Here is a 27,290-nt window from a genome sequence, read left to right on the forward strand (position 1 = left end):
TGACCCCCAGGCAGAGCGCGGAGTCCAGGACGTAGCACTGCACGCAACCACGCCGGGTACGGCCCCCCCCCCTTGGGCCCAGAGGTACGTAACACCCAACCTACCACCGGGCTCTGACGTCATAATAACGTTACAGGGAGGAACATCACACACCCCACCCACCGGGCTTCAGCTAACCGGCGAGATCAGGGTGGGGAACGCTGTGAGGCCCCGCCTCCCTGCCAGGTTAACCCCGGCCCTGTCTCGGCCCTGCCTCCTTCCGCCTGCGTGGCTTCCTATTGGCTCGCTCCAGTACCTGCCCTCCCCTGTGGCGGAGCTGGGCGGGCGTGTGAGGTGAGTCGGTTGCTGGTTCGCCGCTCCGCTAGGGGTTGCTCTCGCCCAGTGGCCTCCCCCAGTGCAGGAAGCGGCGGCTTCGGGGTGCCGCAGTCACGTGACGGGAAGCGGGTGGGTGCGGCGGGGCCGGGCGGCCGCGCAGGGGTGGAGGAGACGCCGCGAGCCGGGCCCGGCGGTGAGACCCAGGCGGCCGCGTCAGGGCTTGCGTAGGGCGCGGGGCGATCCCGGACCCTGACCCTGACCCTGACCTGGGAGGGAGCGGGCCGGGGCTCAGCCCCTTGCTGCCTCGGGCCTGTCAGCAGGACGCCGCGATCTTCGCGCTCTGGGGCCTGAAGGCTTCCCGGAGTCCCCGGGCCCGCTTGCCCGTGACCTGGGCTGGGGGCCTGCCTGGCAGATACAGCGCGGGGCTGCGGGGGCCTTCCGAGGTGGTTGCTTCCGGGCTTATGCCACACATTACGTGTATTGCGCAGTTAACCGGCGAATGGTACAAGAAAGCAGGCGGCCTCAAGTGCAAAGTGCTACATGCTCAAAACGACTTTAACTATAAAAAGGCAACCAGTTACCAAGCGCATGTTTGGGAACTGTAACAACTGTCTAGATGGTTTCTATCCAGCTTTCATTTGAGTGCACTGCAGGGCCCTCTGTGTAGAGGCACAATGCACTGACCTGGGATAGCAAATAGCTTAACCTGACAATGTTCCTCTGCTGAGGGATTTTGAGGCATTGTCACTTTCCAGGTAAACTAGATCTGCTGCTGTGCAATGTCCCTGGTAGCTTCCATATAGTTAGAGAAGAAGCAGCTCCTTTTCTGCCCCTGCTCAGGGTATTATTTTCTTCTAGACCAGTAATTCTCAACTGTTTTTTGGTACGGGACCCGTTTGTAAACATCAATGACAAGTACTCTTCACGCCTAACCTGCTACATGCCCCCCCTCTCCCCCCCCCGTGTGTGGGGTGCTGGGGGGCAGGGGTGGGCCCAAGCAGCCCCTCACAGGCTGGAGCTGCCAGCCTACAAGGGAAAAGCTGTTGTTCCCCATGTTTTTCTCTTTTAAAGGAGAATTCATGTCTAAAGTTTATGTTTCATATGTTCTTGTAACCAACAGAGTTGAGAAATGTTCTAGAATGTGTTTGGGCCATGGTAGGAGTCAGCTTGTCAGCCAGAATTGGTTTCGGCTCCTTTGAAAGCCTATTTTTTAGACAAAATGCTTTTCTCTCCAGTCTGCCCTACTTCATTCTGCCTGGGCTGTCTTGGGTTGCAGCTGATGTTGGTGGTGTCCCGTTGCTGATTGCTTTGAAGAGTCTAACAAAGGGTTGGTGTTAGATGCTGGATGGTGAATCCACAGAAAGGTTGGTGCTGGGTGGGACTGATGTGCTCCTTGCTGACCTCAGCTGACTGAAAGGAGGCTGCTCTGTTTTGCCCAAGCAAGAAAGAAAGGCTATACTGCTTTTGCTTTTAGTCCCAGATACAGCAGTTTGCCCCAACCAGTTTGAAGGTGATAGGCATGTGGATCACTGAGGTCAAATCTTTGTCCAGAAGGAAGAGAGGTTTTTATTTCATTTCTGCTGACCATCTCAAATCTGGTGATGCATACAATTAAACTCCAAGGTTTGAACTAGCTTGGATCAACGAGGGAATGGATAGATTTCAGAAGAAGGGTAACAAGTTTTCCTTGTTTCAGTCAGTTTTACTTTAATTTTGCCTAAGTTGGTTTTGAGACATCTCTTGTACGTTCAGGTGCTTGCTAACTTTACATTTACAATGAATTGTGGTTAGCTTTATTTTGCTAACGCTAATAATGCAAAGGCAAGGCCTACAAAAATTGCTAACTGCTAAGCCATAAGTTTTAAAAGATTGTGTTTGGTGTCTCACTCAGCCCAGACAGTTAAAATGCAGCATTTCTTACAGTGGCAGCACTGTTGGTTAGTTTAATTTTTAACAATTTTTATAGTTGCTTTATTTTAGAATTAACTGAGTTAACTTTACAGTACAGAGCCCCAGCCTGGGGGCAGCTGCCTGAGTCTGTCAGCAGGATTAATGGGGAAGGTGTGAGCCTTCTTGACTGGCCAGAGCTTGGTGGTCTCTGGGCCAGGCTCCCTGCTTTCCTCCCTCTGCCCAGGGCAGGGCCAAGGGACCATTCCAGGCCTGGAGAAATCATGCCACTCCTCCCTGGCAGCTGGGCCTCAGGTCTTGGGAACTGGACTCCAGTGTGGGGAAGGGCCTCTTCCCTTCTTGGTGCTGTTGCTGCCAGGGGCAGGGCAAGCCCCTTTGCCTCGTGGGGGAGGCTGAATGGGCCCAGCCCTGGGAAGGACAGGACCCGGCTGGGCTGAGGGGCTGGGGGAAGACCCTGTTGCATAGAGCAGGGGAGAATGGCTGCCCCTGCCCCTACTAGGCTCTGTCCCTAGGGTGTGGAACCTCAGACCCTGCAGGGTCTGCCCACCTCTTCCCACCTCAGTCACATCTCTGCAGCACTTGCTGCCTTTTACAGAGCCTGCCCCAGCCCTAGCCTGAAGTCTGCTCCATGCCAGTGCCTGGGACATGGCACGAGCTGCTCTGCTCCAGTCCAGTCCAGCCTGCTGGTGAGGGGGTGGGAGTGGGGATGGAGAATGGCTTGGGCCCTTGCATCTGGATCAGGCCCTCTGCACTCAAGGTTACCCTGGTTCACAGGAGGAAGCCCAGGTGTCCAGGGCCCAAGCCAGAAGGCATTATTATTGGTAAACATTATCGGCTACAACCGCCAAAGAAAGCCGATAGCTTATAATATAATTTTCCTTTTATTGGTGCCAGTCTGATAGCTAACCAATATATCAGTGCATCTCTAATTTTTTTTAAATAGCTGTGTTTATTACTTGCATAGGATAAGTTAACTTGTGCTATGGCCCAAGGCCTTGTCCTAGGACTTTATAGTGTAAGCAGTACTTCAGGATTGATAGCATCACATGGCAAAGAGCTGGTTGGGATGTCAGGTGCATACTCTGCTCTTTACACTGGATTCAAGGCCTTGTTTTAAAGGCACACAGTAGCCTGGGCCTTCCCTGTTTAAAATTGTGTAAAGCTGTGGAACTGTGGCTGACTAATGTCTTCAGGTGCAGTGGAACTTGCTTCTGTAAGAATGAAACTAGTCTGTGCAGTAGACACCTATGTTGAGGATTGGTGTGACATGGAAACAAACTCCTGCAGGAATGAAGGACCATCAGAAACCTCATCTTCTGCTGCAAGTACAAGCTGTACTTTTTTTGAGTTTTGTCTTCTCTGACAAGCACATAACAGTGTATACACTTATAAGCAAGAAATGAAAGCTGTACTAGAACAGTGCATTGTACATACTGTCCTCACCTGAGGAGAGGATGAAAGAGAACATGAATCATATTGTTTAAAGCACTACAGGTAGGCTTTTTTATGCCATAGTGATGAAGTCAGCCTAAGAACCTGGATGGAATAAAGCATTTGAGACATGAGCTTTATCTGCTCTTATTGTTATCATTTACACGGGGGTTTCTCTAGAGGCATCTAGAGAAATTCCTGTGTACTGCTTTTGAAGAGCAAGCAATTGTGGATATTTAGCATACTGGTAAATGCCGGGTTATTGGATCTTGCTTGTTGCAAAGATTCTTCACTGACTTTTGGGGTAACGAGGAGCATGGATCTGTTTGAAAATTTTTCAAGACTTCAGAAACACTTCGTGTGTAGTGATGGGTCAGATTTTAGAGGGGTGATTAAAATCATCTTGTTCAATACTGGATTTTATGTTTGTACCACTTTCTCATAGATGTAACTGTAAAGTTTCTAAAAAATGTCAGAATCTGTTCTTAGGTGTTTCTTTTAAAAAACAAAACAAAAAAAACCCCTGATGGCTTTTTTTTTTTCTGCCTCCAGCTAATTTGTAGTCTTACAGCACCAAAAACTGTCCAGCATGTGAGATGACCAATAGAATTCTGTAATTTTGTGTAGTGAGATTGAAGCGTTGTTCAAGGTCCAGGAGATATGAGGCAAGTGTTGTTTTGTTTGTTTGCTGTTCGGTGATATGTTTTATTGAACCAATGGTATAACTGGCAGAGAAGTTTGATAAGCATTTGGGCACAAAGCACTCTTGTTCATGTATATGTGTTTATAAAATTAGATGTTAAGAATACAATGGAAGTGTACTGTTAGTGGAATACTGATTGCCATTTCACCTGTCAATGAAGATTGCCTGGGAATTGGGCAACTCCCAGGGAGGTCTGAATACAATATTATATCTCTGATGAGAGGTCTGATTGGAGTTCTTGGAACTCTTCTATTATTTTAAAGGCCTGGCTGCCCCCAGGATCCATATAAATCCTGATCAAAGCTGGTAACAAGTGCTGGAATAAAGAGAAATAGTTTTTAAAACACATTTAAAGAATTTAGTGGCATAATTAGTAAAAGCAATTCACTTTCTCAGGGAATATATTTAGAAATGTGAACAAATTATAATCCTGGAAAGGACTCTTGATAAAGCTTTGTCTTCACTGTGGATATCTGTTCCCTCCCCGCTCCTCCCCACCCCCACAAGGAAACAAAGGGCCGGATCACCATACCATAGAATAGCTTTGTTAGAGGCCTTGGATAATGTAGCACAGGTGCATAATACAATTGGAGACTTAATATTCAAAGTATAGCTTGTTCAGTACATGGTCTGAGTGAGCCTCCCTAACCTGTCCCTCCATACAGTGTCTTGAGAATTCACCCAAGTGCTGAAGACCACAAGCAAGGGAAGTACATTAGCAGCAATGCCATAACTTCCTATTTCTGGCCAGCATTTATGTGCTCTGCTTCCTGTCTCTGTTTCCTGTAATAAAAGCCAAGCACAGGAGGGTGGATAAGTTAGCCGACAGTGCTTCTCGTCCTAATGTATGGCAGTGTTAATACAAGCTTTAAGATGAGAAGGGTACAGGAGAAGTGGTACTGTCTCCATCTGGTTGGGTGTTTGTATCTGGCTGGTCTTGAGAAGCCGCTTTTGCGCAGCTTGGGATCAGTTGTTCCTGTCCTGGCCCCAATTCCCCTCAGGTACTGCCACTATTTTGGTGCCACCTTCCCAGGGAGACCCCTGATACTTGCCCACCACTACTAGCTGTTATTCTTAAAAGTGGGAGGCTCCCCTATTGTTAGAATATCGTCAGGAGATGTTGTCAGCAGATGTTCCTGAGTGTCTACCTCCCTTACACCCATTCCACGTGCCAGCCAGTAAGTGATATTCAGCAGGATTGTAATTGCCCTCGGTGCTATGGTTGCCGTGCCCATTGATGTGCTTCTTCTATGACAGACTGCCATCAACATGCCCCTTTTGAAGCAAGGGCATGTGCTTTGACCCCTTCTATGGTGGGCCTGGGACACTCCTGTTCTTCCTGCCAACGTTTATGGACTATTCATGTACAGGCCACGGTATGGCCAGTTAGCGCTTCTTTAACTATGGGCCTGGATTCTCCGAGGGCCCCTGTCCTTGGTTTCAGGGACAGCCTGAGCATTCGCCTTCCGCCCCAGGGGCAACTTAAAACACAGTGAAGAAGAAATAAAAAAACAAAATTGGGGATGTATAATATCCTCCCTACTCATGTGTGCTGCTTGTGTTGAAATTATCCATCCCTTGGCGTTCCTCCTGGTCTGGGCTTGGACTGTGGTCCAAGTCCTGGGGTACACTCTTCTTCTGGACCCTTTCCCGGGTCCCAGCACTGGACTGCTCTGGCTGTGCCAGGGGGAGCATGTAGCAGCTGCCCAGCTGTTGCTCCCCTGGTGTTCTCTATGCCACCGGCTCTTACTGGAGCCAGTCAGCATTGTTCAGTGACATCACCACTGTGTGCTGGTCCCAGCTTCATTGAAAAGTGGCTGATGAGTCGTGTGGGTAGTTTGCTTGTCACCAGCATGTTCCCCACCACCATACCTGATGAAAGTAAGTTTTGTCCTGTTATGGGACTGTTTCTTTGTTGCCACAGCAGGGTTTCCCTGCCGGGGGAGAGGGTGGGATGAGGCTTCCTTCCCTCTCATTTAGTCTCCCTGGGACAGGGTTAATCCCAAATATGAGTGTAGATGTGCCTGCCTGCCATAAAGTTCCACCTTCCAGGGATTTTTTTTGGAACGGTCACCCCACCCCTTTGTTTAGTCTTTTTCTCATCCTAGTTTATGCAGCTTTTTAAAGGGGTTTCTACATGTGTACCCATGATTTAAAGAACTGATGCCAGACCTTAATGTCCTCCTTATAGAGCTCATGAAACTCTTCACATTACCTTACTACCACGGTGACCTTCTTGTCTCTGTCATTTCAGCAGTCATCACATATTTAAGTAATTGTGACTCATAGTATCTCAAAGAGATGGGGTTTTCGTTAGGCTTACAGACTTTGATGGCTTGTACGTGTGATGGGGGTTTAGTTTTCCCTAAATTGAAATGGTTGGTTTTTAAATGGTGTTTCAATTTGGGGAATTCCATCATGTCACAGTGACAGCCCCCTGTCAGCTCATTCACCCCCTTGCTGCTGTAGGCAGGCTCCACCAGAAAGAAAAAAAAAAAAAGCGATGAGGCACCTGATGCTTTATTTTTTTTTCCCCAGAGCCTGCCCGCCTCTCCCACGGCCAGGGGGTGAGCTGCTGGCAGGCCCTGAACTGCAGGGGGGCCTAGACCTTCCCTTGGTGGTGGTGGTACCCCCAGGCAGCACCCGCCTGCTAACAGCCCACCCAGGTGGTCCTGGGGGGATGCCACCACTGGAGGGAAGGACCGGGCCCCCCTGCAGTTCAGGGGCTGCACAACCTGGCAGCAGCTTGTGCAGGCAAGCTCTGCTGAGGGGGGAAAAGAAGAAAAGTGGTGAGAGGCCTGATCTTTTTTTGGTTCCCCCACTATCCCTGCCAAAGCCTGTCCACATCTCCCGTTGGTGGAGAATGATCTGCTGGCAGACTGAACGATCCCTGAGCTGTGAGGGCCCCTGGTCCTTCCCTCCATAGTGGCACCCCCTGGGACAACAAGGTTGGGCTGCTACAAGGTGGGTGCTGCCTGGGGGGTGCTGCCACCATGGAGGAAAGGACTGGGCCTCCCTGCAGCACAGGGCCACCCAGGGTGGCTGGGGGTGCTGGTGGGCAGGGACGGTGCACGGGGTGCTGGAAGCCTGCTAAACCAAAGCTTCCCTGAGCGCGTCTGGGCTTCTAGCACCTAGTGCACCATTGTAATTTGTTCAGTGGCAAACTAAAAACACATGGGATGCATTTTACTTTGCCTCATAACAAGGTCATGTAAAGTGAAATATGCTGCTTCACGTGTACAGTGTGATGAAATTGTAACAAAATACACTGCCACAGGTGTAAACTGACACACAGCGGTGCAAAAGGGCAATTGAGCTGCTTTGAAGGCCAATTCTGTCAGGTGTGCGAGCATCCTTTATTCACAAAGTTGACAGGCTTCCATTTGAATCAGTCTGTAGATGTATGCATTTTTCTTCATCTCCCCACCCACCAGATTTCATTCCTCTGCAGGGGAAAAGTTCTGCACCTTGGATATTTCAGTGGCCTTTGATAAGACAAAGACTGTCTTGTTTAGTTTTGTGTTGCCCTAAATTAGCCATTTTTCCCCCCAGAGAATATTTGTCTACAAGAATAACCTGTGAATTTTGATTGCTTATGTGATTGGTACAACTCTTAATGCAAACATCTGGGCTAATTTCCATTGTAATAGGACAAGGACAGCCCTGTTTCTTTGATGTTACAAAGTTGCAAGTACTGGGGAGAGTCACATCAGTGACAGGGCAAAGTTAATCACTTAGTAAACAGTTGGGAAGGGGATTGCACCTGGGGTGAATGTTAACTGATTAGGAGCCAGCAGCTACTTAAGTCCACAGCAGGGGCTCTTCCTTCACTGGGGCACCACTGGGGAGATTCAGGACCCACAGTGCTGATAAGACAGGTTGGGTGGAGGTAGCTGAGGCAACCTGTGAAGCAAGGAGGTGAGGAAGAGAGGAGAAACTTACCGGCTGAGAGAAGGTCCCAGGGAGAAAGGATATGCTGGTACCAGCAGGAAAGAGAAAAGGGAGTGGGACTGAAGTAGAGCTGACTGGCTCGGGGGAGTGGGCTGCACAGTGGTGGAGGGCAAAAGGAAGACAAGCTGTGAGAGCAGCCGGGGGTTTTCCACAACTTGCGGGGAATGTACTAATAAATCAGTTTTCTTTTATGCTGCTTCTGGGGTGATTTACTACACCCTTTCTCATTGGGGAATTAACTTATTCTTTCATCATTCCAAAGCGTGGCAGGTGAGTCCCAGGGAGAGAGATTTCATTATTCACCCCCACCTGGCCACAGCCATTAATGTTCAGGGTTCCTCCTTAAATGCTTTATGTACACTGGACTTGGCAGCAAATTGGGTACGAATTAGGGACAACAATATTAAAGTAGCTGTGTAGTTGGTAGCAGTTGGACTTAGGGCAGCTTTCTAGAAAGGCAGTGCTATTATTAGTCACTTGTAGCAGGATCTTTGTGAACATGAACTGGAAGAAGGACAGTAGCTTACTACCATTTACTATGGTTCTTTGAGATTGTGTAGCTCCCATGACCTACCTTTTTGTTCTTGCCATTTGGTGTCCTCTTTACTGGGATTCTGAATTGGTGAGAGATGGTTGTAGTAGTTGTGCTCTTTGTGCCTCTGGTGGTGAGATCCTGAGGATGTGTAGAGCAGGCATGGTCCCAGGTAACCAAGGATTCTGATATTGTAACATGAGGTGTAGGTATCCTAGGAGCCCTTTCGACGTAGACTCTCCAGAAAACCATAGTTACTGTATGGTAAATAACCATTCTTTGTTATGTTAACTAGCGTTGTCCTAAATGTGCTTGAACGGAGAATAACTACTTTAAACCTGTTTTCCAGTGAGAGAAAATGACTGCAATCAAGCATGCTTTACAGAGAGACATTTTCACTCCAAATGATGAACGTTTATTGAGTATTGTAAATGTGTGCAAAGCAGGAAAAAAGAAGAGAAACTGCTTTTTGTGTGCCACAGGTGTGTCTCAGTCAACATACAGAGCAAGACATTTCATGAACTTTTCAGTATTATTCACTTTAAGTAAAACATTTATAAATAGTTGCATTTCACTACTTTTCATACTGCAGTATGCTTTTATCCCATATGGAACATGTGGTTCCATTTACAACAGGCAGAGTATGTTAAATATGGGGTGAAAATAGGTCAGGTTTTCTTGATACAGGTTTTTCTACTTTCACTGCAGTATGCCAGTGTGATTTAAGATGAATTGAAATTACATGTGATGGTGGCTGATCCAGACTGAGGACTGTCAAGATGAAATGGTGGCCTTAGAAGTATGTGTGTGTGTGGGGGGGGCGGGCTGTCTCACTACCCTGGTTAGTGCCCTGATGCATTGGGTGTTAATTTTCATCAAAGTTGAGTAGCTCGGAGAGAATTGCCAGCTGGAAGCATAGCCATTTAAACTCACTTGGGTAAAGTAAGCAGGCTAGATGAAAGAGCAGGGTGTTCTGATGAGAACTTCCCCTCCAGAACTATCTGAAAGGTGGTTTCAAAGAGGATGGAGCTAGACTGTCATGTGCCACCACCGAGAACAACAAGAAGCAATGGTTTCAAGCTGCAGCAAGAGAAGTTTAGGATATTAGTTTAGATACTAAGAAAAACTTTCTTAACAGGAAGGTAGTAAACTGCTGTAACAGGATACCCAGAGAGGTTACGGAATCTCCACCCTTGGAGGTTTTTAAGACCCAGCTAAACAAGGCCTTGGCTGGGATATTCTAGTTGGGGATGGTCCTTCTTTGAGCAGGGGTTGGGACTAGATGACCTCCTGAGGTCCCTTGTAACCCTAATTTTCTATGATTCTGTGATTCTAACCCTACCCCTTCCACCCTGCGACCCCCCCCCCCCAAAAAAAACAAACAAAACAAAACCAAAAAAAAACTGAGCAGAGGGATCAATCTCAAACTTTCACTTTGTGTTCCACTCCAGTCCTGTAATAGTGCGGCTTTGACTACAGATTGGATTTTTGATGGGAGAAGAGGGTTGGCATGACTAAAATTAATCTACATTTTTGCTTTACATTATCTTTGCAGTTCATTTTACTAATTTTACTCTTACATAAACTCATACTTTGTTTTTAGGCCTATCATGTCCAGCAGATTAACTGAGGAACATGTCTGTAATGTACTATAACTAGAACTAGCAGCTGTGTAGAGAGCCATATCCATGAATCTTGGTTTAGAACTGAGCCTTATTTTTGGAAGGATGCCTTTACATTGAATTGAAACTATAAGCTAATTCTGTGAAAGAATCTGAATCTGTACAAGTTTTCAAGGTTTAAATGTAACCAAGAAGCAGGAGACATTATTTCTGCCTAATATATTTCACTCTTCATTTGAAATTACTTCTGTTTTTTACTTAATAGTGACAACTGAACGGCCAGTGCAGGTAAATGTGGTGAAAGTGAAGAAATCTGATAAAGGAGATTTCTACAAAAGACAGACAGCATGGGCACTTCGTGATCTAGCAGTTGTGGATGCCAAAGATGCTATTAAAGTATGTGTGTGTTTTCCATTTTTGTGAACTGTCACGCGTAAGTTAACTTCCTTGAATGTGAACTCTAGACTGAATGGTTGCTGAGGTAATAGTCATGTGTTTATTGTGCCTGTACCTTTTGTCTGGACCTTACAAACGTATTTGAATTCCAGTGAACTAAATTATAGGAGTCCAGCAAAGCTTGAACATCTATGTAGTGCACTGTCAGTGATATCTCAGATGGGTAGAGCTTGGCCTAGGCCAGGAACTGAAAGAGAACCGTTATTTTCTTTGTTTTTTTAGCCTTTACCCAATTGGAGCCCCATGTTGCATTTCCCAAATTCAGGTTTCCTTGAAACAGGGCACCTTTGTAGAATGAAAGCTTGGCTGTAGATTTATTATTTGTGCTGAGTTCTATGCAATACCTGAACCAGAATGCACTCTGAAACTGTGGGGCTGAACAATACATAAGAACCCAGATAAGATGCGTCTAAAACTATTTCTGTGAGGGGTGCACTGATAAAGATTTTCTTGGCTGATACTGATGACCAATTATTAACCAGCCATATTGGCCTATACCAGTCTGATAGTGGATTTTTAGGAATGCAGCTGGGCAGCATGGAGAGCAGTGTCATGCTGGTAAGACTGGGGGGGAGTGGCAATCTAAGGTCCCCATGGTGAGAGAAGGATTGGGGCAGGGGCAGGAGTGGGTGCTGCTCAGCCAGGGCTGTGAATGCAACCTGCGGGGGAGGATGGAGCCATGGGTGGCTTGTCTGGGCGGTGGAGAGATGGGGGTGGCCTCTGCTGCTGCATGCACCCCCAGAGCAGGCATGGGGAGCATGTGGGCCCCTGGATTTGTGTGAGGGTGAAGGTGGGCTCTTGCTGTGGGCTTGGGGCCAGGGGCTACACCAGACTCTTCCTGGGGGGGGCTGCACTTGGAGCAGGTTGGAGCAGGGCAGGCTCAGCTGCAGCAGAGCACAGTGCCTGGAGCAGGGCCAGCACTAACAGGGAGCTTGAGGGGCTATAGGTACCCCAAAATTCCTTGTAGCCACCCTTCCCAGCGTTGCTGCCCACACCGAGCACAGCCCCAGTCCAGCCACCCTGCCAGAAAGAAGCTGTCTCAGCCCCTTGCCCTGAGACCACAGCAGGCAATTCACCCTGGCTGGCCCTGTGTACAAATCTGGGGGGCACATGCCCACCATGCCTCCCCCGGGGGGGCCACACAGCATGCCCCACTGCCTTCCTCATCATAGGGGCCATGATCTGTGACCCACCCTATGCCCCTTCCCTCCCCACTGCCCCTTTCCCCCATGGACTTACTGGCCAGATGCTGCCCTCCAAGCTGCTGGGCTATATTCCTGGCTCTGTGAATGCTGCGGCTGTGTGCATGCATGTGGCATTTATTGGTGAAATTATTGGCCAAAAAATGCTGATTGCTGCTGCTGCTGATAATTTTGCTGTTATCGCTGCTGATCTGATATGGGACCGATTTATATAGGTGCATCTTTAATTTCTGTGCAAAGGTAACCTTTTATAACCCTTCTCTGAGAGCTTTGGCTACTTGTTGAAAAACATACCATCCTGAGGTGTTCTCTAAATTGTGTATGTCCATAATAAACTTCTTTCTGGCTCTGTTCTATATGGAAGGCCAAAATTTCTTTCTTTCTTAGAAATACTTCAAATCCCTGGACTAGGCCTGTTTCTTGATATGGTGGAATAAAATGCAGATGTCTCATTCATTCATCGCTTCCTTGGTGTTTGTCAGTTGGTGTTATGTAGGAATTCACAGTGTACCAGTACGGTGGCCCATATTTATATTGGCACTGATAAAAGGAAGATTGATACTATTGGCAATTGGCTTTTTTGGCTGATGTGGCCGATAATGTTGCCAATAAATGCTGTGAGCTGCCGCAGCATGCATGCAGCCCGGCAGCTTGGAGAGCAGTGTCTGGCTGGTAAGTGTGTGTGGTAGGGAGCAAATAGAGGACCCTGTGGTGAGGGAGGGAGTGGGGCAGGGGCAGGCACTGCCTGGCCAGGGCGGGGTGCAGGACAGAGCTGTGAGCAGCTAGTCAGAGAGGTGTGGGGAGGGGGGGCAACTTCTGCTGCTGCGCGCACCCTGTGGGAGGTATGGTGGGGAATGTGCCCTCCTTACCCTGCACACAGATCCAGGGTGGGCTGCCTGCTGTGTGCTTGAGGTCTGGGGTGGTGTCAGGCTCTTCCTGGTGGGGGCTGGGCTGGGGCTCTGCTCAGGGTGGGCAAGAGAGGTGGCGGCAGTACTGAGAGTGGGGGCTGTGGGGTGGCTACAGCTATCCCAAAATTCACTGTAGCCTACCTGTAAGTTCCCTTCCCAGCACCACTGCCTGCCCTACCTGCCCCAAGTGCAGCTGCAGTCCAGCCCGTGCTGGAAAGAGCCTGGCATCACCCTAGCCCTGAGCATGCAGTGGGCAGCCTGCCCTTATCCTGCACACAGATCCAGGGGGCACATGCCCTCCATGCCTCCCCTAGGTTGCATGCAGCAGCTGGAGCTGCCCTTCCCCTGCCAGCCCCCAGCTGGGCACTGCCTACCCCTGCCCTTGCCCCAGCCTCACTCCCTCCCTCACCATGGGAGCCTTGATCTGCGCCCCTCCCCCCACACAGACTTACCAGCTGGACACTCGGGCTGCATGTTGGCAATCAGATTGGTATCGGCCAATGTGACTTGTTAATAATCAGCCATTGGTATCAGCCCACAAAATCTTTATTGCTGGACCCCTAGTAGGAATAAACTAAAAGTTAGATTTGTCTGCTAATGGAAGACCTTTGGATTTCCAAGTATACTTCCTTATTTAGTATTTAAAATGCATGGTGGATAACATTTTGAGAAGACTAAAATTGAAAAGTAAATCTAAGTTTTGTTTTAGGAGAGTTGCCAGAACTCCCCTGGGTTTAGTGAAAACGGTACATTTTTTTTTTTTTTTTTTTTTTTTTTAATTTTAGGACTGTTCATCCAGTTGGTAAAGCTGATTATGTTTCAAATACAATATGTACATTATGCTTTATGAATGTGGACAGATGAACAAAATATACTAAGTTAAAAGCTTGTGAAGGAACGTGCTGTGCTGCCTTATATTAACTTTTTCGTGTGCGTTGCTTCTCCCCTGCAGTAAATAAAAACTGAATTGTGGTAATAAGTCCCCTTTCATTCAGGGGTAAGCTTCTGTGGTTTTATTTGTTGCTTACCTGGATATAGGAATGGATGCACATAGGAATGGATGCACAAAACAGTTACCGTGGAGCGACTGATGCTTGGTTAAGCCCTTTTACTCTTTTAACTCAGCATAACTAGCTTGTGGATATCCTGTAAAACAGGGTTTGGCAACCTGTGGCCTGCAAAACCATTGGATTTGGCTCTGGAACCAAGGGACCTTTGTCAGGTGAATCCTATCCCCCACATGCTGTAGGTGGGTGCTTTATCTGTTCTGTGCTGCAGCTGGATGGAGGGGAGAAGTGACTGCAGCCAGATCCTTGCACTGGCCCTCCACAGGCCCAAGCTGGGTCATTTAGACCTACCTCCAAAAAATGTTGGTGACAACTGCTATGAGGTATGTATAAATTCACATCCACATGAAAAGTGGTAATGATGCAAACTTAGTCACTCAAGTTGATGCCAAAATTGTTTACCTGTGTAATTTTAATTTCGTTCCCTTATGACTATATGTGATGTATAGTTTCTTAAATGATGTGGTGTTTCTCCTTACCACCCCCAAATATACACTTTGTGTATCATCTATAATGCTTACCATTCAAAATTGTGTTGCCATATCTCTTTAAAATGTACCATTAGATATCACACTTGTCTGCATGAGCTGCAGGAGAAATGTCTTGTTTTACTTCATCTTATAGGAAATATTTAAAATGAAGACTTCAGTTCCCATCATCTTGAGTTTCATGACACACGTAGAAGCAAATGGCAGTTTCACTTTTAGAGAATGCATAGCATTGAGAGGATGAGCACGTCTGACTGTGTAACTGTCATTAGGAAGGGAGGAGGTGTTTTTATAAGCATATGTTCAGTGCAGAGTCGGTACTGGGTGTGTAAGTGGCTGTAAAAAGAAAGCTTTTAAGTGTTAAGGCAGTATTCCTCTCATTGGATCCAATGGGATAAATTATGTATAAAAAAAAAAGATTGAATTGTTTACTTTTGCAAGTGACCTGTTTTGTGGAACACTAAAACAAAATTAACTGCATCTTTTTGTGAAGATTTGCTGATTTGGTCATTTATCCTCAAGTGCTTATATCCTTTGAAGGATCAGCAACATTATAAATCTCTAAAATACAGAAAAAGTTAATTTCAAATAGATTCCTGTAGAAGTGGAGCAAGGAATGATTTTTATGGCTTCCTATGGATTCCACTGCTGTTTCTGGTGGTTGGCAGGTAAGACGCAAGTATATGTGCTTTGGTTAGTCCATAAAGTACAAATCTACCCTGCTTCCTACAGGTAAGAAGACCAGCTATTTTAGCTAGTATTAGCAAATGGGTTCCTTAAATCTAGCGCACATTTCATACCCTGTGTCAGTGTCCTAGTTGAAGAAAATGTTCTTGTTCTTTCATCTCAGTCTGTAGTCTTTGCCTAATGGTTTGGTTCAAATTTTGCCTCGTACAGTTCATTTTGGATTATTTACCATTTGTTGAAGTTGCTTAGGCTGTCCTTGATTAAGGTGTATTTCTTGGTTATATTGACCGTTCTGATGACAGCTGTAAAACTTCCATTCATCCCATCATCACAGAATTTCTAAATACTAGTTATTGTCTCTTTTCAGTCAAAGAACTAATCCTGATTGGTGAGCCTAATGTCTTGTCTTGTCTTTTGTCTTGCAGGAAAATCCTGAATTTGACTTACATTTTGACAAGGTTTACAAATGGGTTGCCAGCAGCACAGTGGAAAAGAATACTTTCATTTCATGCATCTGGAAACTGAATCAGAGATATCTTAGAAAGAAAATTGACTTTGTAAATGTTAGTTCCCAGCTTTTGGAAGGTATACTCAAATCATGTATATTTTTAAAAATGACACTTTTCTCTTTACACTTACGGTAAAATATTCACCAGACACTTCCTGCATGCATGCGTAATGCAAGATCAGTTTTTGAGGTAGCAAATAATTGGAGCTCCTTCTGCCCAATTGGTATAGATCATTCCATATATTCAAGTATGGATTAGAAGAGGAGATCCACCACTAAGATGGAATAAGTTGATTTCTATGGCTTAAAACAGGGGTCAGCAACCCCCGGCATGTGTGCCAAGCATGACATGCAAGACCATTTTGCTTGGCACACCACTGCCAGCCCGAGCTCTAAGCAGCTGCTGCCAGCCACAGAGCCCAGGCTGCTCCCAGCAGGTGGCTGGGAGGCTGCAAGCCCCGCTGCAAGCAGACCGGGCTCCATGGGCTGGCTGCAGACAGCTGCTCCGGGCTCCAGCATGTCGGCACACTGGCACCTTCCAAGGTAGACATTGTGGCTTTTTCAGCACTCTGGCCAAAAAACATTGCCTACCCCTGGCTTAAATAGTCTGTATACTGTATGCCTAGTGAATATTGTAAGAATGTTTCCCTAGCACCAGCAGGCTTTATTTAGTAAGTGTAAATGGAAGACAACTATTTTCATTCTGGCCTTTCATTTGCCTTTGTGCACTTTATAATCTTTTGTGTCTTTTATAAGCTTGTGGAAGCTTTTCTCTTTGCTTTTGCTTAGGATTCTTTCAGCTTAGAGCAGTCTGATTTCCATACATGAATGTTGGAGAGCTTTTGTCATATTTAATTGCATACTTACCTACTAATTAGTCTGATATAGCAAAGGCTGGTAAACAGACAACAGAGCTAAAGCTGTTCTGTTTTAAAATAACATGGCTAACCGTAAAAGGCAAAATGACTTACCTTATTAGAATTTTGAACACAGCTTAAAATGTTAATACACATGACTTCCATCAGAAATGGAAAATTTCCTAATCTGTTATTAAACCGTTGAAGGTTTTTGTAAATAAGCTTGAGTCACTAGACTCAAATATTGTCGATGGAGTTGGAGGAGGAAGTCCCATGGGAATCTGCTTTTTTCATGTTGAATTCTGACTTTTCAAACTATTGTGATGTTATAACATTCAAATTTATTGCCATTAAAAACACCAGTGTTCATACTCTGCCTAGCTAATATTCTTTGCTTCCTTTCCTCTGCTTTTTCATACCTTTTTATTCTCCAGAACTACCTAAAGTTGCAGAAGGTGCGTAACACCTTTTCCTTTATTCTTCTGTGAATCCATTATTTTTTTTGTAATTTTAAGTTGCTTTTGTACTTCTGAAATAGTTTGAGTGTGGTTTCTAATTGTGAAAGGAAGTAACTTCAAGACCTCTATATAGGGGTATGTTAACATCTTGTGTGCCATTTCGGTCAACCTTTGGATGACTGCATCCTTTGAAAATAAGGAATATAGATGTTCACTCTCTCGTATTCTAATGCAACAATTTCTTCATTATTGTGACAAAAAAGGACGGTGAAGGCCTGTGGCAGTTACCATTTATTATTTGTTTGGACTTTTTAATAGCTTCTTGAAGTATAATTCTCACTTCCTTCATTACTGCTTGTTCCCTTGAGAAATTTTGTTGAGCACCAGCTTGAGTCCTAATGACTGAGTCCAATGTTTGTTTATGTAGCAAATTACTTTTCTGTTAATTTCTCTTAGCATAATTTGAAGCAGAGGTAAAGATATTTACAGGAAGTGGTAAAATTTAGGTTCCTAAACAGTAAATCACTTTTTTTTTTAAGGGCACAAAGAACCCAGTAGCTCCTGCCAACTGTAGTAGGAGTTATTTGATTCTTAACTTAGAAGATCAGGCTACTTAGGGGACTTTATGGACAAGTTAGAAAAAAAATACCAAATGTATTTTTAAATTCAGGAGTAATGCAGAATAATGTGCATATTGCATTTCAGTTTGGTTATAGCTATTTTGCTATTGGCATTTCTAAAAATTTCCAAAAGTGTTGCTATAAAATGGCAAATGTTAATATTTTAAATTACCAGAAAACTCTATTACCAATCTTAGAGATTCAGAAATTTGAGTCGGTCACCAAGAACGTGAATTGCTTAAAGATCATGACAAAAATTCTGGGGGAGATCTCTTTTCCTTTCCATACATTCAGTTGGTGAGGACTAATTTAATTTAATTTTGCTTGGTATTAAATGTGTCAGGGAATTGTTCACATCTAGCTGTGAGCTGACTGTGTATGTAACTGTTGGTAAAAGTTACCGGAGGTAGGGTTGGAATGCTTTATTCAGGATTAGGAAGGCAGGTGTAGTTAAAAAGAAGCCTCTGGATATCGACTCTGTTGTCAGTTATAGCCCAACACCTAGCTTTCCTGTGTAAGTAGTAGAAGAAAGCGTTTATGCTAAGTCCCAGTAATTCTGAACTCAGATGTCACCTACTAATGCCAAATTAATAGAGATGTTGGTATTATCTGTAGTTTTATCTTTCCCTATGTATATGAAGTGTCCTGACTGTCTGCTAGCTTTGTTAGCACACTTCAGAAAGGGTGACCATGAGGCTTTCTTGACTAATTCTTGGAATCTGGAAGAAATGGATTGGAAAGGTCTGTGATAGTTTTCTTCATCTCTCTGCAAAATCCCTAAGCATTATGGATGACTGCTTGCTTTTTATTTCCAATGGATGAAGCATGAAATTCAGTGGGGTTCTATCTGTTCCCCTATCATTGAAGAAGTAAAAGTATTTTCTTTTGGCAGATCTAATGCAACATCTGCAGACATGTTTTAGAAGAATTCTAGAATACGACAGAAATAAAGCCCAGTGAACATTCTCGGTGTCAGTGTAAAAGAACAGACATGTCCCTTTGTAAAGCACTAACTGAATCTTAGACCAACACAAATTATTGATATGGGGATGGCTATGTATACTTTGTCTGCATTAAAAAAGTTTGGAGAATTTCACCCATCAGTGAATTTTGGGACTCTTACCACCAAAATGCTGAGTGACTTGGAAGAATATAGAGTTTTTGGATGTCTGTGTGCATGCATGCTTTTGTAACATGTTTGCTGTCCTCTTATTTAATATGGCTTTGACTATTAGTCCATCTAATTCACTTCATTTAAAGGAGGTTGAATATATTTATCTAACTGTAAAATGGTAGTACTGTTCCCAGTTTGCCAGACAGATGCATTTATTTTGGGCTTCTTTCCCCTTCTTCATGTAAGAATCTGTTCCAAGTGGAGAGAATCAGAGCGTAACAGGAGGAGATGAAGAATCTGTAGATGAGTATCAAGAGCTAAATGCAAGAGAGGAGCAGGATATTGAAATAATGATGGAAGGCTGTGAATATGCTATCTCCAATGCTGAAGCCTTTGCAGAAAAATTATCCAGAGAGCTGCAGGTGCTAGATGGGGTAAGGATTTCTTGTAAAGAGTTACTGATAATGGGTTAGTATGCCGGGTTAAATTCAATTATTGGCCATCCCTCATGGTCAAGGATGATATTCTTCCATGATTGTCTTATCCGTGTGTCTCAAGATGACTGGCAAGGCTTATCTGGTATTGACAGACTCTGTTGCAGCTCCAGGCAAGTGTTTTCATGTGTCATGGGTGGCTGTAGGTTCTTGGTTCAGTCTGTGACACGGTTTCTACCACTTCTGTTTTTCCATCGGTTGGTGTCATTGTAAGGTTTCAAAGTCATCAGCAATCCCTCATAATCAAGGCTGATTGTCTTCCAGGACTCTTATCTGTGGGTCTGAAGATGGCTTATAAAGCCAATCCAGGATTGACCAGTTCTATTGCAACTTTGGTACGTGTTTCATTGCAGGGTGGATAGCTCTGGATTCCTGATTTGGTCCTTGACATGCTTCTTTTGCTGCTCCCACTTTTCTGTTTCCTGTTGTTGTCATGAGGTTTCAGAGTACTGAGATTCTTGCAGCAAACTCTTTCTCCATTTGAGCCAGTCCTGAGTGATTGCCTCCTATGAATAGATGTTGATTTTGCATTTTTTTCAAGTTGGCCTTGAGGAGGTCCTTAATTAACTTTTGAGGACATCGTTAGTTCAGTGTAATACACTTGTCTTATTAATTGCTGTTGTAAAAATGGCATATTTTATGTTTGTTTGCATGCATTCAGCATGCTCTAAAATAGGGGCCAAAGTATATTTTGCTGCATGTAGAAACAGCTGATCATCTGTATTCCTGTTCCTGAGCAGCAGTATTGTAACTAGAGGTAGCAAGCAAAGCACCAGCCTCAGGTACTTTAATGGGGGAGCTGGAATGCCACACCCTGGTGAATCTTTGCAAGGACAGCAGCAGCCCTGCATTGAGCTTCTGCCTGAGTTGAGGACACCATTCAGGGGATATGCAATGTGCCACAGCTAGTGGGATCTTTGAGTTCCTGGGGCAGGCAGGACTAACTGCCCTCTTCTTTGATGCCCCCACAAAGCAAGGTTTTACCCAGGACACAAAACTTGTTATGTATCTGCTAGGTAGAATGGCATGTTCTTTGAGTTATGTATACTAGAACTTGAAATCCACTTCCAGGCATTGTAGGGATAAGCTAAACAGAGATCAGGAAAAGTTGAGGAGAAAAAAGGGAAGATGGTGTAGGGGGCTTTTCTTTTCTTGAAAAATTAATAAAATTCAACTCAATAAGAATCTGTTCAGTAAAAAACCTATGAAATAAAGATAGTCTACATAAGATGACTATAAAATGAGGTGACTGCATGACATGGGGAAAATAAGTTAGGTGTTGACTTTTCCAAGAATATTCCATGCACTGTAGGAGACTTTTTTTTTTTTTTTTTTTTTTTTTTTAATTAAGGTCTCTGAATTCATGCCTACAAGAGTGTGGCAGAATTTGACTGACAACCTTTAACAGGACTTTTTTCTTTAAAGAAAAAGAAACTGCCAAGTCCTTGATACCTACAAGTGGTGATGAGTTGGAGATTCCCCACCTTCTTGCAGAACAGTCAAAAAAATGTTCCCAGCTCTTGTTACGCTGTTGCCATAAGCATGGAGATGTTGCATTCAAAGCTGTAGTTTGTTTTTTGTAGGAACATGGTTTTATTACCAAATAATCTGTTTCCTTAACACCATGAATAGTGTCTATGTAGTAGAGACCAATCTGTATTTTATGCCCATAGTCGTTGCATGCAGAATAATGTTTAAATACTATGGGACCTGGAGAGTTAGAGTAAAACTTTAATTTTATATTAACTTTTCATAATGAGACTATTCTGGAAACTGCCATGGGCTATCTATGACTCTTATTCTGTGATGGATAGCATTTAAAATTAAATATTTTTGTATAATTAAAATTGGGTGACACAGGAAGTCTGGCATTCAGTAGTGAGAGGAGTTCCACTTAATTGACATGTTAAATAAATCCTACTACGTTCAGTTATCAAGTGGTTTATTCAGAATCTAGCTGTAGATAAATTAATTGTTGGTTGTGCAGGCAAACATACAGTCGATCATGGCCTCAGAGAAACAGGTGAACATCTTGATGAAGCTGCTGGATGAGGCTCTGAAGGAAGTGGATCAAATTGAGATGAAGCTGAGCAGCTATGAAGAAATGCTGCAGAGTGTAAAAGAGCAAATGGATCAGATTTCAGAAAGCAATCACCTCATCCATCTCAGCAACACAAATAATGTGAAACTACTGTCTGAGATAGAATTCTTAGTTGTAAGTACGTTAATGCTGTCCTCTTGTGTTTGGCAATAAATGTTTACTAATAGTGTGTGAAGGTTTTTAAAGAAAAGCAAATGAGAGGATTTTTTTTCTTTTTCAAGCAGCTACAGTGATGCAATTAAATTTGGGTTTCTTTTTTTATAATCTGTGCTTGTCCATTGGAATAGCATAGAACTAAACTCCTAAGCTATCCTACTGTGTATTATCTTTGTAGAACCATATGGATTTGGCAAAAGGTCACATAAAGGCTCTCCAAGAGGGAGATCTGACATCCTCTCGAGGCATTGAAGCTTGCACTAATGCAGCAGATGCCCTTCTGCAATGCATGAATGTAGCTCTTCGCCCAGGTAATGCCTTCATAAAATGTGTTAAATTAGTTGTTATGCTAGCACTTTTCCATTTGGTCTTTTAGATCACACCTCTTTGTGCTGGGGGAGTCTTGCCCCGAAACCCTGCCTCAGGAAATATAACCTCCTTAAGAATTTTTGCATTCTGATTTTACTTTTTTAAGGACATGATATGCTTCACGCAGTCCAACAGCAGCAACAGCGGTTTAGTGACCTGCGTGAGCAGTTTGCCCGGAGACTTACCAATCATCTGAATAGTGTGTTCGTTCAGCAGGTATATACTTCACTTTTTTAATACCATTATTTGCAGCTGACTGATACTTGTTTTCAAAACTTTTGAACAATTGAAAAGTTTGGGATGCAGTTGAAGTACATTTTCAGATTGAATTGTTTGACTGACTGGCACACTTACTAATCCAAAGGTTAAGTGTCAACTGCTATAGAAAGTACAAAAATATCTGTTTACTTGAGTACAAGACGACAGATTTTTTTCCCTCATTTAGCATGGGCAGGGTGGGAGTCCCTTGTCTTAGATCTGAGTGCAAGGTGTAGGGCTGGGGGAAAGTGTGTGTGGGGGAAGAGGGGGGGCAGGCATTGCTGCAGCTATGACTCCAGCCCTGATCGGTGGTTGAAGTGAGAGCCATAACTGCTACCTGCTCCCTGCAGCCTCTGTCCCTGCTGTTGCTTAGCTTCCAGTTGGGCTTGGAGCATATTGTTACTCCAGTTTTAGCCAGGCAATGCAGCCCCAGCTTGAACCCATGCATGTTCTCTGTGCCTCAGGCTGGAGCTGGAGCCATAGAGTAAGCTGGCAGGGGAAAAGGGAGCAGCAGTTGGTGGCCCCACCTCCTCCCTCCTGACACTGCTTGCCGAGCTGCAGTAATGGAGGAGATGAATTTAATATGACCCTCTAATAATTAAATTCTGTACACGTAAAATTATAACAAATTTATAAATTTTTCTAAGCATAGAATCTAGTTATGGGGGGTCATCTTAAGTTCATTTTGGATTCAGGTGAATATGGTAATATTTCTGCACAAAGGTGCCTATGTTAACATGTATTTTAAGCTTCATTTTTGTAAGGCAGTATTAAGTACAGTTACTTTCTTATCTTTCAGTTTTGACACAGATAGATTAAACACTCAAGCTGTCTCTTACTGATCAGTCTTTTTAAAGGGTACCTGTTCCACTGTGCAAGGGCTTACTTTTACATGCGTGCACACACTCAAATTGCATCAGGGAAACTATTAGATTTTCTTTAAATCTACAATTACTCTTATTGTTCCAATGCTTCATGCAGTTCAGTTATGAAACATGGCTGAGTTCCAGTCTCTGCAGCTGCTTGGAGCTATGATGAAGCTATGGATTTGGAAATACGGTAGATTGCAGTGACAGTGGAAACCAGATTTTGCATGACCTGATAGGGTTTTGGTCCTGGTACTTCTTGGAGCAGTGTACTCCAATTCTACATCTGGTCTGAGTATAACTGATGTTGCTTCTAAAACTTAAAATATGAGTGTGAATTAAAGATCTACACTGGATTTTTTGTTTTAAGTATTTTTAGGACTTGGGAAATTTGAAGTTCTTAAGTTCTGTAGATGCTTCTTTTATGGTTCTTGTAGCTAGTAAAATTGTCTCATTTTGGTTTTGCTGTTTTGTGAATTGTTTAGAATTCATGTTCTTAGACTTGTTTTCTGTGGGAGGTGTATGGTTGGTAGCTTCTCATTTTCTTTCTTTCTTTTTTGAATGCTCTCTTTATTCCTGTATTTTTATCTCCAATTAGTTTACTCAGATCCTACTTCAGCTTTATAACAGGTCCTACTGTCTTTCAGTTCCTGTGAGTACACTGGGTTTGATTCAAGTTCTCTAACTTTTCTTCAGTTTGGTTTTTTTTTTAAGCTTGCTAAACCTAACCAATAGTTGCGACTTCGGCTTTACAAATAGGAAACTTGCCTTGCTGATTATGGGGAACCACACTCGACCTTTTTGGTTGTATTGGTGCTCAAGCTTCGTGTCCCCTAATACAGAGATGCAGCATTCACCTGCCCCCTGAAGTATAATTAAGAAAACATAGTGATAAGGGTTTTGTTGTTGTTTTTATGAAGGAGGACTACAATAGATTAAATTATCTAAGCTAATTGGGACCAAAACGTGGTCATAAAATCAAATGTTTTAGTTAAGAAACATCTTAAATGCCCATTTAATAAAGTATAGGGTATATGCCATCTTTTTTCAGCTTATCAATTATCTCAGATTTAGTGACTGAGAAATAAACAGTTCTCTCTTAGTTGCCATTGCTCTCCCTTGTACCTCACACCATGCAGGTTCTGCTTCAACATTCATTTGGACAACTCATTTTGTAGTAAGTGTAATATTTTATGCAACTAATATAGACAATCTAAAAACTAATTTATAGCTCTCCTTATCATGAGGACATTTTTTTTCCATATAAAGAATAATACTGTATAATCCTCTCCACACAGAACTTTACATTTGACTATATAAATATTATTCGTAATGGCAGGGTGAAAGTGCCTTCTAATAAGATGTTTCTCTGTTATGTAGAAGAATAACTTAATAGCACTCCTGAAAATTGTCATTTATTAGCTGCTTTCTTTTAACTTCCCCATTAAAAGCAAATCTGTGGCACGCCACTTCTGTTATTGGTTTCTCTTTTTTTTTTTTCTATTAGAGACTGTGCAGAAGTGTCGTTGTGGTCACAAATTAAGTCTGAATATTAGATGTGTAAGGCAGTGCAGTAACAGGATGGATGTACTATTAAGTACAGACTTGTTTGTTCCTCCCTGGGCTGCTTATAAAAGTTTAAGATGGGGGAGAAATTCAGTTGTTCTGTTTTTAATGTCAGATGACTTCAACCCGCACCATTTAGCTAAGCCTCATTGCCATTGAAGGAGGTACTTTTATACTGGAGGAGAACTACATACAAATGACAAACTTAATTGGTTAACAGGGGTGTGTGAGTGTGTGCCCACCCTATTGCCTTTGCAAAGAATTCTGGCCGTCATGCTCAGAATAGGTACTAATACCCGCCAAGTTCTATATTTTGCTTAAATTTTCAGTGATGCTCCTTTTGAGTTTGCATCCTCATAGGCCGCATTCAGTTTGATAAACTAGTAATGAAATCATGCTTTTGAGTATGAACTGCTGGTGGTCTTCAAGGGAACATGCCTTTGTTTAACCTCTCATTTCAAATTTAAGTAACAACAATTCTTCTTAATGCTTTGTTTTTAAAGCCTATGTTTAAAGTGCCTCGGGTGCAAATGTTTGTGGAGAAGATGGTAGTTTACAAAAAAAGGAATAGTATCATCTGAGGCAGTTGGATGAACAGAGTGGAGAAGTTGCTCCTTTCAGTGTACATAAAAAAAATTGTTAATTGGCACATTTTATTTTGTGTTTTTAACATTGTTGGAGTTGTATTTCTGTTAAAAGGACTTCAGTTATTTATTCAGGTTTGCTTTGGAAGCACTTTTCTTGTTTTCCTTAAAGGAGAGTGGGGGGAGAAGAAGAAAGATTTGAAATCATCCTAAAGCAGAAGAGGCAGTTGGGAAACATGAAAGATCCAGTCCAGATACAGGCAGTCTCCTTTATGGGTCAGTTTATTAGATAGGGCAATGGGACAATAAAGTTTAATTGTCCTACTTAAATAAGACTAAATCCAATCCCTTGTATTTTAAAATACATTCTTAAGAAATTACTGTTTTTACATTATTCAAAAAAGTTGGTCAAACTTAAAACAGAAATGCAGCTCCAGAGCTCATTGCAATTGCAAAGGCTATAGCAGTAACCATTGCTAACGTAGCAGTTGCTATACTTAAGCATTTAATTGTCTGGGCTCTTATCATTAATTTTAAATAAGAGTCAGATTTGGAAAATAAAATACCTGTTACTTTAATCTTCCTAGACCAGGTTCTATGATGAAGAAAAATCATTTGTAATTCCTTAATTTGAAATGGTCCTAAGGGACAGTGAACAGCAAAGTACATGAAAGTTTGCAGTGTATTGTGGTAACTAACAGCCAATTGTAATTTTGTGCTACATATCAAGAGGCAGCATGTTGTGATGCATGGAAGAGATATTTCTCTCTATTTGGCAGAGGTGGAGAAACCACATCTAGAGTATCGCATTTAGTTCTGGGCCTGTTTGTACTAAAAATAATTTCATTCAATTTGCCTAAATATTCAGAATAGAGCAATAAAGATTTTTAACAGGGAGAGACTAATTTGGAGGAAGCATAAGGAAAGGTAAGAGAACAAAACTTAATAAATACCAGCTAAAGGGAGAAACACTGTCAACTATGACTATATGAAGACTATTGATACCAAACAGAAATACATTTTTATAGTGGCAGAAGAGGGTCATGATAAGAGTTATCAGATGGAATAAGCAATAAGGATGTTGCCTGAGTGTCAGAATGTTTCTAGCGGCATCAACTGGAATGCAGATTAGGCTTCTGTTGAAAAAAGGTGATATAATGCTGCACAGCTGGTGGATAGAATAGATCGGGCTGACAGTGTACAGCTTGCAGTCTGGATCTGTCCCATGGAGCCACTGGATTTAGCCCTCGGAGCTGGAAGGCTTTGCTTTTGCCTGAACTTGTGCTTGGGCTGGGCAGCTGGAAGCTGTGGTAGCATTGTTGCTGCTTCTCTGTACTTCCCATTCAGTGGCAGCATGGGCCCACCATCCAGCTAGTGGGGAACCGAGCCAGGGCTGAGCAGCTTCTAGCTGTGCCCACGCTATAGCTAGGAGGCACAGAAGGTGGGTGGAGAGCGTGGATGCAGCTTCCAGTTGCTTAGCCTCTTCTCAAATCCCCACCACCTGAAAGCTATATTTGCTCCACGGCTGAGGAGTGGGGGACCTGGAGAAGCAGGTGGTGGTGCAGGTGAAGCTCCCAGGTGTCTATACCTGGCATGGGCACAGGCAACTTCTATCCCTTTCCCCTCCCCAACTGCTGCCATGCTACTGGAGCTAGGTTGTTCTCACCTGTGCCTTTATAAAGGTTGCCAGCCCCTGGAACGACATGAAAGAGGTTTTCAATATCCAGTTTCAGGGAAAAACTTAACCATAGAAATGGTCATCAAAAAACAGTTGAAAATTTGATATTAGGATAGTAATGTACATCCTGCTGTAACACAGTACTATAAAAGCTGCTGCTCTAAAGTCATAAATTATCCCTCCTCCCCCCCACTTTTTTTAACCCCCAGCTGATCTATATTTGTTATTTTGTATATAAGGTTAAAGCAGTAAAGTGGCACGATTCCTAATGTTACCACAAAGTGCACACATTTTGTGTATTTATCTGAACTGAGTGGCTAGTAACTGTGTGTTTTGTTTCTTAGCAAGATGACAACTACAAAGGCATGCAGGTTCTACAGCTCTCAGAATT

General features: G+C 43.5%; 1 protein-coding gene across 4 annotated transcripts in view; it reads left to right on the top strand.

Moving 5' to 3' along the window:
• Window positions 1-403: 403 nt before the first annotated feature.
• EXOC1 (exocyst complex component 1) overlaps window positions 404-27,290 on the top strand; it is a 55,004-nt gene continuing 28,117 nt past the window's right edge. For 2 of the 4 annotated variants that reach the window (XM_090035953.1, XM_090035954.1), the window contains exons 1-9: window positions 404-508; window positions 9,190-9,322; window positions 10,728-10,858; window positions 15,696-15,855; window positions 19,074-19,261; window positions 21,309-21,536; window positions 21,757-21,889; window positions 22,054-22,163; window positions 23,670-23,723. In XM_090035953.1, the coding sequence (XP_089892079.1) occupies window positions 9,199-9,322; window positions 10,728-10,858; window positions 15,696-15,855; window positions 19,074-19,261; window positions 21,309-21,536; window positions 21,757-21,889; window positions 22,054-22,163; window positions 23,670-23,723 (1,128 nt within the window). In that variant the 5' untranslated portion in view covers window positions 404-508; window positions 9,190-9,198. The remainder of the gene's footprint in view (window positions 509-9,189; window positions 9,323-10,727; window positions 10,859-15,695; window positions 15,856-19,073; window positions 19,262-21,308; window positions 21,537-21,756; window positions 21,890-22,053; window positions 22,164-23,669; window positions 23,724-27,290) is intronic. The other 2 variants (XM_090035955.1, XM_090035956.1) reach the window with 1 other exon arrangement.

The sequence above is a fragment of the Crocodylus siamensis genome, chromosome 2 (genome assembly GCF_052110815.1).
Source record: "Crocodylus siamensis isolate JL-2025a chromosome 2, ASM5211081v1, whole genome shotgun sequence".
Taxonomy (NCBI): Eukaryota; Metazoa; Chordata; order Crocodylia; family Crocodylidae; genus Crocodylus; species Crocodylus siamensis.